Genomic DNA, 17,336 nt, shown 5'->3' on the forward strand with positions numbered 1-17,336 from the left:
ATCTCGGTTAAGCTCCTGAGGATCCTTTCCTTCTGAACAGGATTCTTTTATGTTTATCCCACACATGTTTGAATTCAACTTCTACAGAGTACATCCAACATTTAATTTTATTTACTTATTTCTATCTTCCAAAATTCCAGACAGCAGTTGTACAGGTCCCAACTTGGATGCAGGAGCTCATAGGTTTAACTTGCTTTGGTTTGAGTGTAAGGGGATGACGGCAACGCGAGGAAGGGGAAACTGACACTACCCTAACTGGTTTCAACGTTTTCACGTCACTTGGTCTCCTGTCTATCAAACCTCTTTGGAACCAGTAGACAACTAGTTCCTACAGACTGGTTTCTTCTAAAAACTTGACCTACTGGTAACCACTGCTCCTAGCATTAAAACGCACCTTTTCACATTCCACTCGTGGTGTCGAACCTCGAAGCAAAGCGAGGCTTTGACACGCACTACGATTGGGGAGGGGGTGACTTTTTTGTGTACATCAGTCGTCATTTCTTGGTGCCGGAAATGATCGATTTGAGGGGGCGGGGCCGACTTGTTTTTGATGTAAAGACTGCAGGCACCAGTCGGGAAAGTGGGGCTCTTGGGAGGTGAGTGCACGAGAAATGGCGTGTGTTATACAACTAGGAATCGGCAGCGTAATTTTTGTTTGGGAGAAAAAAAAAAAGTATATCATGTAAATGACGTGGTCATTATATCGTTGTTATAATTATAGTCCATAATTTTTTAAGGGATTGTTGTAAGTTAGAAGTGTCAGTGGGCTCTATTTATAAAATGTTAAAAATAATCCAAATTGGTGAGTATTTAAATTAATATACAGCATAATTTGGTTAGTGAACTAATATTATTGTTGAAGCAGAGTCAGAGAAAATCATGTACTGAAATGAAGTACTACTACTACTACTTATCATTTCTGTAGTGCTACCTGACGTGTGCAGCGCTGTACACTGGAAATGAAGAGACAGACCCTGCTCGACAATCTAATTAGGACAGACAAACAGGACAAATAAGGGATAATGGAATTACTAAGGTGGGAATGATAAAACATGGGTACTGAACAAGTGAGTAAGGGTTAGGAGTTAAATGAAGCATAAAAAAGGTGGGCCTTTATCCTAGATTTGAAGATAGCCAGAGATGGAGCTTGACGTACCCGCTCAGGAAGTCTATTCCAGGTGTATGGTGCAGCAAGATAAAAGGAAGAGTCTGGAGTTAGCAGTGGAGGAGAAGGTGCAGATAAGAGATTTACCCACTGAATGGAGTTCCCTTCAATCCGTTCAGAACTCTGCTGCACGTCTTATATTCTGCCAGAACCGATATACTCAGTTCAAGCTTCTCCTTCTTACCTACAAATGCACTCAGTATGCAGCCCCTCATTACCTCTCATTACCTCGTTCCCACCCGAAACCTCCGCTCACAGGACAAATCCCTCCTCTCAGTACCCTTCTCCACCACCGCCAACTCCAGGCTCCGCCCATTCTGCCTCACCTCACCCTATGCTTGGAATAAACTTCCTGAGCCCTTACGCCAAGCAAGCCCCCTCCCTACCCATCTTCAAATCCTTACACAAAGCCCACCTCTTCAATGTTGCTTTCGGCACCTAACCTCTATACCTTTCAGGAATTCTAGACTACCCCAATTTGATGACCCCTACTTGACTAACTGTACATTTGTCCTTTAGATTGTAAGCTCTTTGAGCAGGGACTGTCCTTCTATGTTGAATTGTACAGCGCTGCGTAACCCTAGTAGTGCTTTAGAAATGTTAAATAGTAGTAGTAGTAGTTTGAACTGTATGCGGAAATGGATAGGGAGCCGATGAAGTGACTTGAGAGGGCTAATATGAGCAGAGCGACACTGGCGGCATACAAGTCGTGTAGCAGAACAGATTGAAGGGAAGAGAGATGGCTTAGTGGGAGACCTGTGAGAAGCAAGTTGTAGTAGTCTAAACAGATTTGCAAATAAAAAAAAAAAAGACTATGAGGATTCTGGTAGTATGCTCAGAAAGGAAATGATGAATTTTGGTGGTGCTATAGAGAGAGAAATGGCAGGTTTTAGTAGTCTGTTGGATATGTGCAAAGAAGTAGAGAGAGGAGTTGAAGATGACCCCAAGGTTACGAATTGATGAGACAGGGAGGATAAGTGTTATCCGCAGAGATAGAGAATGGGGGAAGAGGAGAGGTTGGTTTAGGGGGAAAGATAAGAAGCCCAGTCTTGGTCATGTTTAGTTTCATATGGCGGTGAGACATTCAGGCAGCAATGTCAGACAGGCAGGCTGATACTTTGACCTGGATTCCTGCTGAGATTTCTGGTGTGGAGAGGTATATCTAGGAGTCATCAGCATAAAGGTGATTTTGAAAACCATGGGATGAGATCAGAGTACCAAGGGAAGACGTATAGATGGAGAAAAGAACAGGTCCCAGGATGACCCTATTTCTCATCAGAAACATTCACACTATTGGTACAATCATTAACATTATCCCAATTCAATTATTGTAATGCCATATATGCTGACTGTAAGGAGTACCTGTTGAAAAAACTAACAGCTGAAAACACGGCAGCCAGGTTCATATATAAAATCCCTCGTTTTGAAAGCGCTCCCCCCTCTATTAATCAAATTACACTGACTTCCCATCAAATCGAGAATTACCTTCAAATTATGTACCTTTATCTTTCAAATACTAAATGGCACAGCTACAAACTATATGGTACCATTAATAAACTTACGTCAAAGAAACACTAAATATGAGGCAAGAAATTATCTTGGACAACACCTCCCAAATTGCAAAAAAGTGATCTACAAAAATGTCCATTCTGCAGACTTCACTTACCTAGGAACCAAATGTGGAACTCCTTACCACCCAAAATAAGAAATATACAGGAATATACAAGATTCCGCAAAATCCTCAAATCGTTCCTATTCAAACAAACCCTCACAAAGAACAACAATTATTACCTGAATTGGTTATTACTCTATTTACCATTAACTTTCTCTTTGCTTCATGTACAATTTCTTATTCATAATGGATTTTCTAAATGTTAAACATCCATAGCTATCCTAGTATGTTTGATATTGTATTGTAAAATTGGATTTTTACAACAAATTACTTTCTTATGCATTATTCTCTATGTATCCTATACTGCCACATTGAACTCAAACTTGTTTGGGATAATGTGGGATATAAATGTCACAAATAAATAGGTAGCGGATTCTAGAGGTCAGCCAATTCTGGGGTTTGGTAGGCCTTGCAGAACGGGGAATGGGAGGAGCGAGAGTATCCAGAGGAGAGAGTGGTATTATAGGAAGAGACAGCCTCATTGACAGACTCAGATAACATAGTGGTTGAGAAGAGAATTTAAACATTGGAGGACAGAGTAGAAGTGTCAGTAGCCTGAAGATTCCTAAATGTATTGGTTGAGATTGGATGGGACTGGTGGTGGTGGTGGTGGTGGGGGGGTTTAAGTGTGAAAGTTATCAGATGGTGGTCAGAGGTGGGAAGAGCTGAGGCGCATAAACTGGAGAGTGAGCAGTTGGAGAAGATGAGATCAAGACAGTGGCCATTCTGGTGAGTGGGGGTAGTGGAGCACAGTTGAAGATTGAAAGAGGATGTTAAAGCATGAAACTGAGAAGCATAAGAGTCAGAGGGATTATTAGCATGAATGTTAAAATCCCCAAGAATGAGGGACAAGATGAAGGTTCAAGAAAGAAGGAAAGCCAGGCATCAGTCAGTGAGAAATGAAGAAAGAGACTTAGGGGGGTTGATAAATGACTGTTACTCGGAGAGGCAGAGGAATGAATAGACGGATGGATTGGACTTTGAAGGAAGAAAAGCAGTGAGATTGAGGGTAGAAGAAGAGGTTGAAATCTACAGGAAGGTGAAAGTAGTAGACCGACACCACCTCTGCAGCGAGGAGTATGGGGGAAAAAAAGGTAACCTCCTTGACAGAGGGCCGCGGCTGAAGCAGAACAGGGCAAAGCCAAGTCTCGGTTAGGGCAAGCAGATGAAGAGTATGAGAGATAGAGATTGTGGATGTAAGAAAGTTTGTTGCAGACAGAGTGGGCATTCCACAGAGCACATGAGAAAGGCAAGGAAGAAGAGGGGAGGAGAGGAACAGAAATTCGATTGGAGACATCATGGTGTGATCTGCACGAATAGGATGAGAGCTGATGTGGAGGACCAGGATTGGGATTGATATCCGAGGCATGACGACAGCAACAAAGGCAAGATGTACTCAGATAGAATGGAGATGGTTGAATGGAAGGAAGGAAATGTTGAAAGTTGAGAGCTGAGAAGAAGGGAGAAGACAAAAGAGATGGTGAAATGAAACCAGAAGGTGGACAGTGTGTTCCTGCCGTATACAGTGGTTTCAGATGGAGAAAGAGATCGGGAAGAGAAGAGTAAGTGTACTGGAGCCTTAAGGAGTGGAGGAGTAGCCTAGAGGTTAGTGCAGTGGACTTTGATCCTGGAGATCTGAGTTCGATTCCCACTGCAGCTCCTTGTGACTCTGGGCAAGTCACTTAACCCTCCATTGCCCCTGGTACAAAATAAGTACCTGAATATATATATAAACCGCTTTGAATGTAGTTGCAAAAACCTCAGAAAGGTGGTATATCAAGTCCCATTTCCCTTATGAGGTAACTGGGAGAAAATACAAAGTGTATAGAGAAAATGCTTTGGCGCGCGCTGCACCTGGAGCAAAGACCTTGGGAGGATCAGGGTGGACCTGGAAGTCACCCTGGAGAAGACTGTGAGGATATGCAGATGGGCTGCAAGTCCTCCACCGCACATGGAATGCAGCTGGTGAGACGCTGGGCACCTGGAGGAAAAGCTCTGAGCGGATCAGAGTGGACCTGGGAGTCACCCTTGAGAAGGCTGTGAGGAGATGCAAATGGGCTACAATTCCGCCACAGCACCTGGAATGCAGCTGGTGGGAGCGCTGTTCACCTGGAGCAAAAGCTCTGAGCGGATCAGAGTGGACCTAGTAGTCGCCCCAGAGAAGGCTGTGAGGATATGCAAATGGGCTACAATTCCGCCACAGCACCTGGAATGCAGCTGGTGGGAGCACTGGGCAACTTCACCATGCACCTCCCAGCCAAGAAAAGGATGTGTCGAGTGACAGATGGTGACTCTGGCAGTGATGAACTAGGGCCGATACCAGGCAGACTTGTATGGTCTGTGTCTCATATATGGCAATCTGGTTTAGGATGGTCTAGAAAGGGCTTAGACAGCAACTTTATTGGCTGGAACATGAGGACAATGCTGGACAGACTTTTACAGTCTTTCCTGCAAATGAGAAGACAAATAGGCTGGAGTGGGCTTCGACGGCAACTCCAGCAGTTGGAACATAAGGATAGGGCCAGGTGGACTTCTATAGTCTATGTCCCAGAAACGCCAAAGAAAGACCATAATCAAGTATATAATATCACATTCATTGTTGATTTCATTATGAATTGATAATGAGCGTGACTATTGAGCAGACTGGACTGTTCAGGTTTTTTATCTGGTGAGTTGTTATTAATCCTTTCTGCTCCCAGGCTGATGCCCAGACCTCAGCTCTGACATAGGCACAAGCATCAGATGTCACCTGACCTACTAGTGCTTGCATGTGGCCATCTCTCAGCACACAGTGCCAGTGAATCAGAGACAAGTCTTACAAATGTGCACCAGAGTGTTCCAGGTTCAACTTCTGTTCCTTCCTTGCCTGCAGTGCTGCGGCTTGAGCCCAGAGAGAGACTGAGAGAGACGACCAGAATTTTTATTTTTTATGTACCATTAAATCTAGTGGGGATTGGGTTAAATTCTTACAGGAATGGCTGAGATTCCAGTGGGGGCGGGGATGAGTGAGATTTCTGTCCCCATGCAACTCTCTAGTTCCGACCCACCCCCCCCCCTCCCCCCCCCCGAGTCTCAAGGCAGTAGTAGACTCTGCAACCCCTAAATGTTCTGGTGCTTCCAGATTACTACATATCACTGCTTAGACAATTAATGCTAACAGAATAGCTGACTTTGGTCACTCACACAAACTACAGATAGATCTCTCTCAAATACAGAAAAAATGATCACAAACTAAGAATAGAAATATTTAGGCAAATGTTAAATTACAAGCCCCAGAAGCCAGATTTGCATGTGCTGCTACAGCAGAAAAATAGTCTGTCTCTGCTTTCCTATGTCCATCTTTTTTTGTAACTGTTTCCGGGGTTTCCTCTCCTGTCCGTTTGCCATTTTTCTCTCTTCTGACTTGACTTCATGCCCTATGTTGATATCTAATGTTGCACTGGATCCAGTATAGATCCTTGCATCACTCCACTGTTCACTTTCCTCTCTTTAGAGAATTGGTCATTAACCCTATTCTGTAAGCAGATCCCAGTCCACAACAGAACATTGCCTCCTATTCCATGGTTTTTTAATTTTCTTAGGAGTCTCTCATGTCAAAAGTTTTCCAAAAATCTACATCACCTTTAGCCAGATGTTTATTCACACCTTCAGAAAATGTAGCAAATTGATGAAGCAAGACTTCCCTTGGGTTAATCCATTTTGAATATCCCATAAAACAATGTGTATGTGTTTAGTAATTTTGTTCTTTATAATAGTTCCTACCATTTTGCCCCACACTGATGTCAGACTTGCTGGCCTTTAGTTTCCCGGATCTCCCTGGAACACTTTTGAAAACTGGCATTACATTGGCCACCGTTTAATCTTCAGGTACCATAAACGATTTTAATTACAGGTTACAGATTACTAAAATAGTAGATCCACAGTTTCCTTTTTGAGTTCTTTCTGTATACCATCCAGTACTGGCAATTTGCTTCTCTTTGGATTGGCAACTGCTGAAAACAAATACCTGGCAAAATCCCAAAAGAGTAAAGGTGGATTTTATGCTGCTTATCTCAGGGTTAAGCAGTGGATTTTCCCAAGTCCATCTTAATAATGGCTTATGGACTTTTCTTGTAGGAACTCGTCCAGACCTTTTTAAAACCCTGCTAAGCCAACTGCTTTTATCACAACCTCTGGCAACAAATTCCAGAGTAAGATTAGCAAGGTTTAAAAATGGTTTGGATAATTTATTCAAAGATAAGTTCATAAGCCATTATTAAACTGCTTGTTTCTAGGATAAGCAGCATAAAATCTGTTTTGCTCTTTTGGGATCTTGCCAGGTACTTGTGACTTGGATTGGTCACTGTTGGAAACAGGATACTGGGCTTTATGGGCCTTTGGTCTTTCTCAGTATGGCAATGCTTATGTTGTTATGTTTAAAGGAATATTTTTCTGGTTTATTACATGCCCCCCTAGTCCTTGTATTTTTGGAAAGAGTAAATACGCTTTGTGCTTACTGCTGCCATCCCAGGGGACAAGCTGAGGCTATATTAGATCTCTCAGGAAAAGGGCTGTATATAGATCTCTTAGGAAAAGGAGGAGTTAGGGGTTACTGAGGGTGGGCAGACTGGATGGGCTATATATAGATCTCTTAGGAAGTATTGCTTTATATTTATTTTCTTGTCGGGCTACACTTGCAGTTGGATTTCCCGGTGGCTGCATATTAGTGAAGCACTACTTTTGCTGTGGGAAGTAGAGAGCAGTGTTGGGGCAGAGTTCCAACTGAGTGGTGGGTTCCAGATCTCCCGGGAGTGAGGCAGAGATGGCAGGACCTTCATTTTTCTACGTAGCCAGTGGTGTGCTGGTAAATGTTTAACAATGGGCTCTCTCCAAAAAACCCAAACAAACGTATATGTGTATGTAACTATATTATACATTTTGAGGCCCCTTTACAAAGGGGCAGTAGGGGTAGTGCTGGCTTGGTGTGCGGCGTTTTAGCCATACTGCCGGGCTCTGTGATGAGCCCAGCAGAAGTTCCAACTCCTACCGCCAAATCTGGTGCGAGAAAATATTTTTAAGTTTTCTAGCATGGGGGCGTGTTCAGCAGTAATACTGCCTCCTAAATAGGTGGTAAGAGCTCTCCCAGGAAATGGCCGGGCGGCAAGTGTTTAACTTAACTGCACAGCTATTCCCTGTTTTAAAAAAAAGCTTTTCACTGGCAGCAGTAAAAGGGGGCTTCGATGCCTAGCTTTTGCCACCGCAGGGCTCCTTTTACTGCTGTTTGTTAAAATGGGCCCTATATTGGTACAAAGGATATATGTAGACAGCAACCAATTTACAAATGATATTAAAACATACTGCATGACTTTCTGGAAGCACTGTGCTAGCTACATAAGTATTGCCATACTGTGACAGAGCAAAGGTCCATCAAGCACAGCATCCTGTTTCTAACAGTTGCCAAACCAGGTTACATGTACCTGGCAATGTCCCAAAACTGTACAATATGCTGCTTATCCTAGAAATAATACAAAAAGTAGTAGAATTTAAGGCAAAAGTGCCCAATAGCTTCAAAATTGGCTAAGAGACTGTCCGGCGTGAGATTATCCCTTGATAAACCTTTAACAGCGAAACAGACACCTGTCGGGATGCAGTTAACTCGGACACGCAGATAAGTGTTGTACAGTTACCTCCACTAGCACTGAATGTGGCACTCTTCTGAGGCGAGATCACCCCCACCCTTCTCTCCCCAACCCCCTTCCCTCAAACTTACCTTTTATTTAGCCGGTGGTGGGAGGCAGGGCTGGTGGTTGGGAGGTGGGGATAGTGCTGGGCAGACTTATACGGTCTGTGCCAGAGCTGGTGGTGGGAGGCGGGGCTGGTGGTTGGAGGCGGGGATAGTGCTGGGCAGACTTATACGGTCTGTGCCAGAGCTGGTGGTGGGAGGCGGGGCTGGTGGTTGGAGGTGGGGATAATGCTGGGCAGACTTATACGGTCTGTGCCAGAGCTGGTGGTGGGAGGTGGGACTGGTAGTTGGGAGGCGGGGATAGTGCTGGGCAGACTTATACGGTCTGTGCCAGAGCCAGTGGTGGGAGGCGGGGCTGGTGGTTGGGAGGCGGAGATAGTGCTGAGCAGACTTATATGGTCTGTGCCAGAGCCGGTGGTGGGAGGCGGGGATAGTGCTGGGCAGACTTATACGGTCTGTGCCCTGAAAAAGACAGGTACAAATCAAGGTAAGGTATACACAAAAAATGGCACATGTGAGTTTATCTTGTTGGGCAGACTGGGTGGACCGTGCAGGTCTTTTTCTGCCGTCATCTACTATGTTACTATGTTATTTCTTGGTTTTTAAAAGGCAGCAGTGTCAACAACAGTGGCAGCAGCGATTCCCATAGGCTGTCCTGCTGCTGTTCCCGGCCCCTTCTCTCTACTGGGGCCTGCCTCTCTGACATAACTTCCTTTTTCCTCAGAGGTAGGCTGTAGTACAGAGAAGGGGCCAGGACCGGTGGCAGGGCAGCCTATGGGAATTGTTTCCGCCGCCTCAACCTTTTGAAAAACAAGAATAATGGTAAATTCGGGGAAGGAAGGGGAGAGATGCCAGATCATGGGGGGGGGGGGGGGGGGGGGGCGGCATCTCTTTCTTTGCTTAAGGCGGCAGATTGTCTTGGACCTCCCCTGGTGCATAGTATACATTCATGCACAAACTACCAATTTTTGGCACCAACGTCGCATGCACCTCTAGGTACTAATTTACAGAATTGCCTTCCATACTTTTAAATATTAAGCAGTTAAAAGCAAAGGTTGAGGGTTCTCAGATTTTTGTCTGGCTTTCAAAATCTATTTTGCAGTAATCACACTTTTTGTGGTCCTCTCCTCCCCAAAGATGCCACCCTAGGTGACAACCTAGTTAGCCTAATGGTTAAGCTGGCCGTATCTGCAGGGGCTTGATAATGCAATCAGAGCTAGGTAAGAGGGTGGAGAGGTATTTTTGGAAGCGGGAGAAAGTCTGTAGCCTCAATAAACCTTGACTGGTTGCATAGACTTACCAATCTCATTATCTAGTACCCACCTCCACTCTCTTCTATCCAGCAAACGCACTTCTCTATCATCTGAGATCATGTCCAAACGTAAAGTGGCTTTTGAAGAGGTTGAGGACAACGGAACAGAGGAAGAGAAATTGTTCCTGCCAAAGAAACGGGTGAGTGTTCCTCATTATCTTTCCATTCACCTTCTCCACCTTTTAGATATTTGCTACCCTTCCATTCACCCTCTCTAAATTTATATATTTGCTAACTCCTCCCTCCTCCCTCCTCCCTCCACCCTACCTCTTCTACAGCTTTGCATTCCTGTGAAAAGAAAGGGGTTCAAGGAATCCTGCAAGAAAAAGATTTGGTTAAAATGTAATTTATTTATATTGCACACTGGAAGATTGCTCATAAGCTTAGAAGATAAAATTTGTGAAATTGTAAAAAAATGTTCTCCTTTTTAGAGAAAGTGGATAATTACTGGGCACAAGAGAAGGTTTTCCTTACATAGTTTGGATCAAGGTATCTAGAGTGTTAGGCAGGAGATATAACATTCTCCATATCAAAAGCCTTGAATTAAAGTGGAACAGCATTTAAGTTGTCATCGCTGTACCTCAAAATCAGAGGTAGAGAAAGCCCAGAAAGGAGTAACCAGGAGTATATAGAGTGAAATATATTTAGGGAGACTACAGAGAATGAAAATGTTAAGTATGACAACTTCTAGGGTAGTGTGTATTTTAGCACCTTTTATAGTTCAAAGCATGATTAGATTATCTTCTAAACCCTGATAAAAAAAATAACTCAGACAAAACTTTGATTATTCAACTACTACTACTATTTAACATTTGTAAAGCGCTACCAGGGTTGCGCAGCGCTGTACAATTAACAAAGAAGGACAGTCCCTGCTCTAAGGAGCTTACAATCTAAAGGGCAAAAAGTGCAGTCAATCAAGATTGAGGCAGTCTAGATTTCTTGGATAGAGAAATGGTTAGGTGCCGAAAGCGACATTGAAGGTTAGGTGCCGAAAGCGGCTTTGAGCAAGGATTTGAAGATGGGTAGGGAGGGGGCTTGGCGTAATAAGAAGTATTGGCGTAATAAGAAATATCCTTATGAAAAAGTATGTGAACTTTTCATTCAGCAATGGGGACACCTCCCTTCAAAGCAGTAACTTCAACAAAACATTTTCAGTTAGTGTAAATCACTCTTTTACATCTTCTAGAGGAGTTTTGGCTTATTCTTGCATACAGATTTTTTTCAATTCTGTGATATTTCAGGGCTCTCATCCAAGATCAACTTGCTTCAGATCTTGTCACAGCATTTCAATAGGGCTTAGGCTGGGATTTTGGCTTGGACAATCCAAAGCATAAAATTTCTTTTTCCTGAATGTACTGCTTTTGGCTTGACTTCAGCTCAGGGATGGATGTCCTAACATTCTCTAAACTTTTCTGATCTAAAACAGAATTCATGGTTCCATCAATGATGGCATGCCTTTAAGGTTCTGATTAGGGCTGCATTTTGATTAAAATTTGTAATCACGATTAATGTCTAGGAATAACTAGTTGTCCATTGGGGAGGGGCATGCATTTCTTCTCCCTCCCCCACATTAGATATCATAGCTTTTTACTGGTGGGGATGCGGAAGCCAGTTGAAGAAATCCACTGCCAAAGTGCACCTCTTCCTTCTTGTGCTGCCTCAGGAGCGAGGAAGTCAGCGGGATGCCTCCAGCCACCGATGCTGACACTCCATGAGCATGCTCAGTTCATGCACAAACTGAGTATGCTTGAGGAGTGCAAGTGTTGGTGGCTGGAGGCACTTTGCTGACGTCCTTGCTTCTGAGGTAGTATGAGGAGGAAGGGGGTGATTCAGGCAGCAGTTTTTTCAGCTGGTGGGGCTTCAGCTACTCCACCAGCCATTGAACAGGTATTGCAGCTTTGGAGAGGGCCTGATCCCATTCTGCCTCAGCCTGCATTGGGCCTTTCTTTCTGATCCGTCCCACCCCCTTCTGAAAACAGGAAGTTATGCCCTTGCTGCTTGCACTTTAGCTTAGACTTAAGTAGTCCACCTGTCTGGCAATTGGATGACAACTTTTCCATGACAAACATAGTAACATAGTAGATGACTGCAGAAAAAGACCTGCACGGTCCATCCAGTCTGCCCAACAAGATCCTTTGGGACAAATTCAGATGGTATGTTTCTAGACATTTAAACTAGAGGGTGGGGGTGACAAAAGGAAACAAGGAAATTCAGAAAGTTACCCCCCAGAATAAACATGATGGAAGAGGGAAAGGTCATCTAAATATACAAAACCACCCAAACTCACTTAGCACATGGAAAGTAATGAGCACAATTGCTCGTAGTCTTAGTAAAAAGGTTCAAGATTTGCAAGCCTGATGTTTGAAGAAAACTTGGATATTGTTTCTATTACAGAGATGTGGTTCAGTGATTTCCATGAGCAGGATGTGAGCATATTGGGCTATAATTTTTTTTTAGGAAGGATGGGGCTGAAGAGGTGGACGAGTGGCACTGTCAATATCAGAGCGACTGAAATGCAAGGAACCTGGGGAAAGGAAGAAGCTTTATGGGAGAAGATGGAATCTGTATCCACATGGATGTTATCTACAGACCCCCGGCACAAATGGAGAAGCTGGACAAGGATTTGATAGAAGACATTGAAAAACTTGATATGAAAGGGGAAGTGCTACTGTTGGGAGATTTCAGCTTACCTGATGTGGATTGGAATGTCCCAGTTACAGAATTGGAAAGAAATAGGGACATCGTGGACAGTTGTCAAAGTGCCTTGCTCAGACAAATGGTGACGAACCCACGAGGGAAGAGTTGATGCTGGATCTACTACTCACAAATGGAGGAAGTGTTTCCAATATTCGGGTGGGTTTCCACCTAGGCGGAGTGCGAACGAACAAAACTCAAAGTACTGGATTTCAGATGTACTGATTTTAGTAAACTGGGGGAATACCTGAAGAAGAATCTGATGTCGTGATAGTTTAGGTGAAGTGGAAAATCAGAGGTACAAGTTGAAAGCTGCTATAAACATGACAACTGATCTTTACGCAAGGAAAGTAAACAAAAACAAGAGAAACAGGAAGCCTATATGGTTCTCCAAACAAGTAGCTGAAAAAATAAGGGCAAAAGAGGGTTCAGAAGAGTGCAACAAGAGGATCACAAAAAGATTAGCGTATTAAACTCAAGCGAAAAGGAAAATACGGCTAGCGAAAGTTCAGGCGGAAGAAAAAATGACTAAAGATATTGAAAGGTGACAAGACCTTTTTTCAGATATATGGGGGAAAGAAGAAAAGAAGAATGGAATTGCAAGACTGAAAGATACTGACAATGGTTATGTGGAGAGTGATGAGGATAAAGTGAATTTGCTAAACAATTACTTCTGTTCGGTGCTCAGCTGCCGAGGAAATGAGGAAATGAGAAAATATCTGGGAATGGAGCGGATATTGCTCTGTTCATGTAGGAAAGCATTTATAGACAGCTTGAGAATCTGAAAGTGGACAAAGCTATGGGGCTGGATGGGATGCAGCCCAAGATACTGAGGGAGCTTGGAGAAGTCCTGGTGGGTACTTTTTAAAGATTTATTTAATAGATATTTAGACGGCAGAGGTTCTGCAGGATTGGAGACAAGCGGATGTCATCCCTCTTCACAAAAGCGGAGACAGGGAAGAAGTGGGAAACAACAGGCTGATAAGTCTTATATCGGTGGTAGGAAAAATAATGGAGTTGCTGCTGAAAGGAAGGATAGTTAACTTTCTAGAAGCCAACAGGTTACAGGATCCAAGGGAACATGGCTTTACCAAAGGAAAATCCTGCCAAATGAATCTTATAGCCTTGACCAAAGAACTGGATGAAGGACAAAGCCTTTGATATGGTCTCTCACAGAAGACTCATGAATAAGTTGAGAGGGCTGAACTTGGAACCCAAAGTGGTGAATTGGATAGGAACCTGGTTGACCGACAGGCGACAAGAGGGTTGTGGTAAATGTAATCCACTCGGAGGAAAAGAAGGTGAGTAGAGGAGTGCCTCAGGTGTTGGTGCTGGGGCCGATTCTGTTCAATATATCTGAGTGTAATGGAAAAGTTTATGGTTGACATTGAGTTCTGCCTAAGTATTGATATCATATTTAATGTTTGCTTGAAAGTACATAATGAAGTAATGATATCATATTTAATGTTTGCTTGAAAGTAATGGACTCTCAGGACAGGAATTGATAGCATTATCATATTAAATGAAGTAATTTGTACTAAATGGAATGACAACATGCTTAGGGCTAGGGATGATGTTTCACATGAATCTCTGGAAACCTGTCCAGTTCCTGGGGATGCATTAAGGAACTGTTACATCCTTAACTACACGTCAGCCTTATTCAATTGAATGAGATCATGTTTATTGGTCAGTATAAAAGCTGGAAGCTAAGAGCAGAGGCGGAGGTTTTCAGAATGGGAGCAGACGTTACCCAGGCCCTTTGTGCCCGCTGAGACTCTCTGCCTGGCTGCAAGCCAAGCCTCCCCAGCCGCTGACGGAGATGTTGTCAACTCAAGCGGTGATGTATAATTTATGATTTACTTATTTGAATAAAGTTTATGTAATAACCTTTGACCGCCTCTATAGTCTGTCTGACAGAGATATACTCGAAAGAACCTAAAGCAGAACATTGAGAAATATTGCTAAAGGGTTAGAAGGAAAGGTTTGCCTTTTTGAAGATGACACAAAGATAGCTAATAGAGTGGATACCCTGGAGGGTTTCATGAGAAGAGATCTCCAAATGTGTGTCAAATGTCCGAGTGGATGACCACCTGGGCAGCAGTGACCATCAAACAGTTTGGTTTGATATAACAGCTGAAGTGGAGAGCAGCCACTCAAAACTCAGAAGTCCTGGATTTCAAGCATGCTGACTTTAGTAAAATGGGGAGAATACCTGAGGAATGAGCTGATGGGCTAGAGGACATACGAGAAGTGGAAGGACAGTGGTTCAGGCTGAAAGAAGCTATATAAATATGGCCACAAACCTTTATGTAAGGAGAGTAAATAAAAGCAAGAGAAAAAGGAAACCGATATGGTTCTCCAACAAGTGGCTGAGAAAATAAAGGCTCAAGGGTTGGCGTTCATGAAATACAGAATAACTCAAGAAGAGGAACATGGCGAGGAATACCGGATGAAACTGAAAGAAGCCAAGAGAGAGATACGTCTGGTGAAAGTGGAAGAACAAATGGCTAGAAATGTAAGGAGGGACAACAAAAATTTCTTCAGGTATATTAGTGAAAGGAGGAAGACTAAAAAGGGAATTGTGAGACTGAAAGATGCTGCAAACTGCTATGTAGATAATGATGAAGAAAATGCAAATTTGCTAAACAGATACTTCTGTTTTCACTGAAGAAAATTCTGGAGAAGGACCACGTTTGACTGGCAAAAGTACGTATGGGAATGGAGTGTATATAGCTGTTCACAGAAGAGAGTGTGTATGAACAGCTTCAAAATCTAAAGGTGGACAAAGCCATGGGACCAGATGGGATCCACCCCAGGATATTGAGGGAGCTCAGAGAGGTTCTGGTGGGTCCTCTTAAAGATTTGTTTAATAAATCCTTGGAGACAGGAGAGGTTCCGTGTGATTGGAGAAGAGCGGATGTGGTCCCTCTTCACAAAAGTGGTGATAGGGAAGAAGCTGGATACTACAGGCCATTAAGCCTCACTTTGGTTATTGAAAAAGTAATGGAAGCGATGCTGAAGGAAAGGATAGTGAATTTCCTGGAAGCCAATAAGTTGCAAGATACGAGACAACATGGTTTTACCAAAGGTAAATCGTGCCAAACGAATCTCATTGAATTCTTTTACTGGATGACCAGAGAATTGAATCAAGGACGTGCTATAGACGTAATCTACTTAGATTTCAGCAAAGCTTTTGACACAGGAGGCTCTTGAATAAACTTGACAGGCTCAAGATAGGGCCCAACGTGGTGAACTGGATTAGGAACTGGTTGACAGACAGACACCAGAGGGTGGTGGGTAATGGAATTAATTCGAATGAGGGAAAGTTGAGTAGTGGAGTGCCTCAGGGATCGGTGTTGGGCCGATTCTGTTCAATATATTTGTGAGTGACATTGCCAAAGGGTTAGAAGGTATATAAGTACATAAGTAATGCCATACTGGGAAAAGACCAAAGGTCCATCGAGCCCAGCATCCTGTCCCCGACAGCAGCCAATCCAGGTCAAGGGCACCTGGCAAACTACCCAAACGTACAAACATTTTATACAAGTTATTCCTGAAATTGTGGATTTTTCCCAAGTCCATTTAGTAGCGGTCTATGGACTTATCCTTTAGGAAACCGTCCAACCCCTTTTTAAACTGTGCCAAGCTAACTGCCTTCACTACGTTCTCTGGCAACAAATTCCAGAGTTTAATTATGCGTTGGGTGAAGAAAAAGTTTCCCCGATTTGTTTTAAATCAAACATATAAATGGCAAGAGGCGTACTCACTCGCAAATGCGCAGTAGAGACCCTCTCTGTCCCGCCCCCGCGTCAATACGTGATGACGGGGGTGTGATAGAGAGGGAACCTGCGCACCTGCGAGTGAGGGAACCGCCGTCGCCACCGCTCCCCCCCCAGGGTTGCCGCTACCGCTCCCCCCACCCACCCGGAGTTGTCGCCGCCGCCACCCACCCTCCATCCGGCCCGGGTAACTGGCTTCACTATTCAAACCACCGGAACGCAGCACACAGCTCATCTGAGCTGCCGTTGGCCTTCCTTACCTGCCTGTGTCCCGCCCTCGCCGACGTTACGTCACACGAGGGCGGAGCACACGCAGAGAAGAAGGAAGGCCGACGTAAGCTCAGATGAGCTGTGTGCTGCGTTCCGGCGGTTTGAATAGTGAAGCCAGGTACCCGGCCCGGGTGGAGGGGTGGTGGAGGCGTCTCCGGGGGGGGGGGGGGGGGCGGCGGCGACGACTCCGAGGTGGGGGAGGGGGGCGGCGACTCCGGGGGGGAGGGGCGGTGGTGACCTATCCGGGGGGGGGGGGGCTTTCAAACCCCCCCTTCCTTTACTAGCCCGTTTTTACGGGCTCAACAGCTAGTTTACTATACTGTAGTTTCATCGCATGCCCCCTAGTCCTAGTATTTTTGGAAAGCGTGAACAGACGCTTCACATCCACCTGTTCCACTCCACTCATTATTTTATATACCTCTATCATTTCTCCCCTCAGCCGTCTCTTCTCCAAGCTGAAAAGCCCTAGCCTCCTTAGTCTTTCTTCATAGCGAAGTCGTCCCATCCCCTCTATCATTTTAGTCGCCCTTCGCTGCACCTTTTCCAATTCTACTATATCTTTCTTGAGATGCGGCGACCAGAATTGAACACAGTACTCAAGGTACAGTTGCACCATGGAGCGATACAACGGCATTATAACATCCTCACATCTGTTCTCCATATCTTTCCTAATAATACCCAACATTCTATTCACTTTCCTAGCTGCAGCAGCACACTGAACA

The 17,336-nt window shown here is 44.2% G+C and overlaps 1 protein-coding gene across 1 annotated transcript in view; it reads left to right on the forward strand.

Annotated features, from left to right (window-relative positions):
* Positions 1–522: 522 nt before the first annotated feature.
* Positions 523–17,336, forward strand: part of LOC115456981 (CD2 antigen cytoplasmic tail-binding protein 2-like) — an 88,420-nt gene continuing 71,606 nt past the window's right edge. Inside the window, exons 1-2 of the mRNA XM_030186404.1 lie at positions 523–596; positions 9,903–10,011. Of these exons, the coding sequence (XP_030042264.1) occupies positions 9,931–10,011 (81 nt within the window). The 5' untranslated portion in view covers positions 523–596; positions 9,903–9,930. The remainder of the gene's footprint in view (positions 597–9,902; positions 10,012–17,336) is intronic.

Source organism: Microcaecilia unicolor, chromosome 14 (genome assembly GCF_901765095.1).
Source record: "Microcaecilia unicolor chromosome 14, aMicUni1.1, whole genome shotgun sequence".
Lineage (NCBI taxonomy): Eukaryota > Metazoa > Chordata > Amphibia > Gymnophiona > Siphonopidae > Microcaecilia > Microcaecilia unicolor.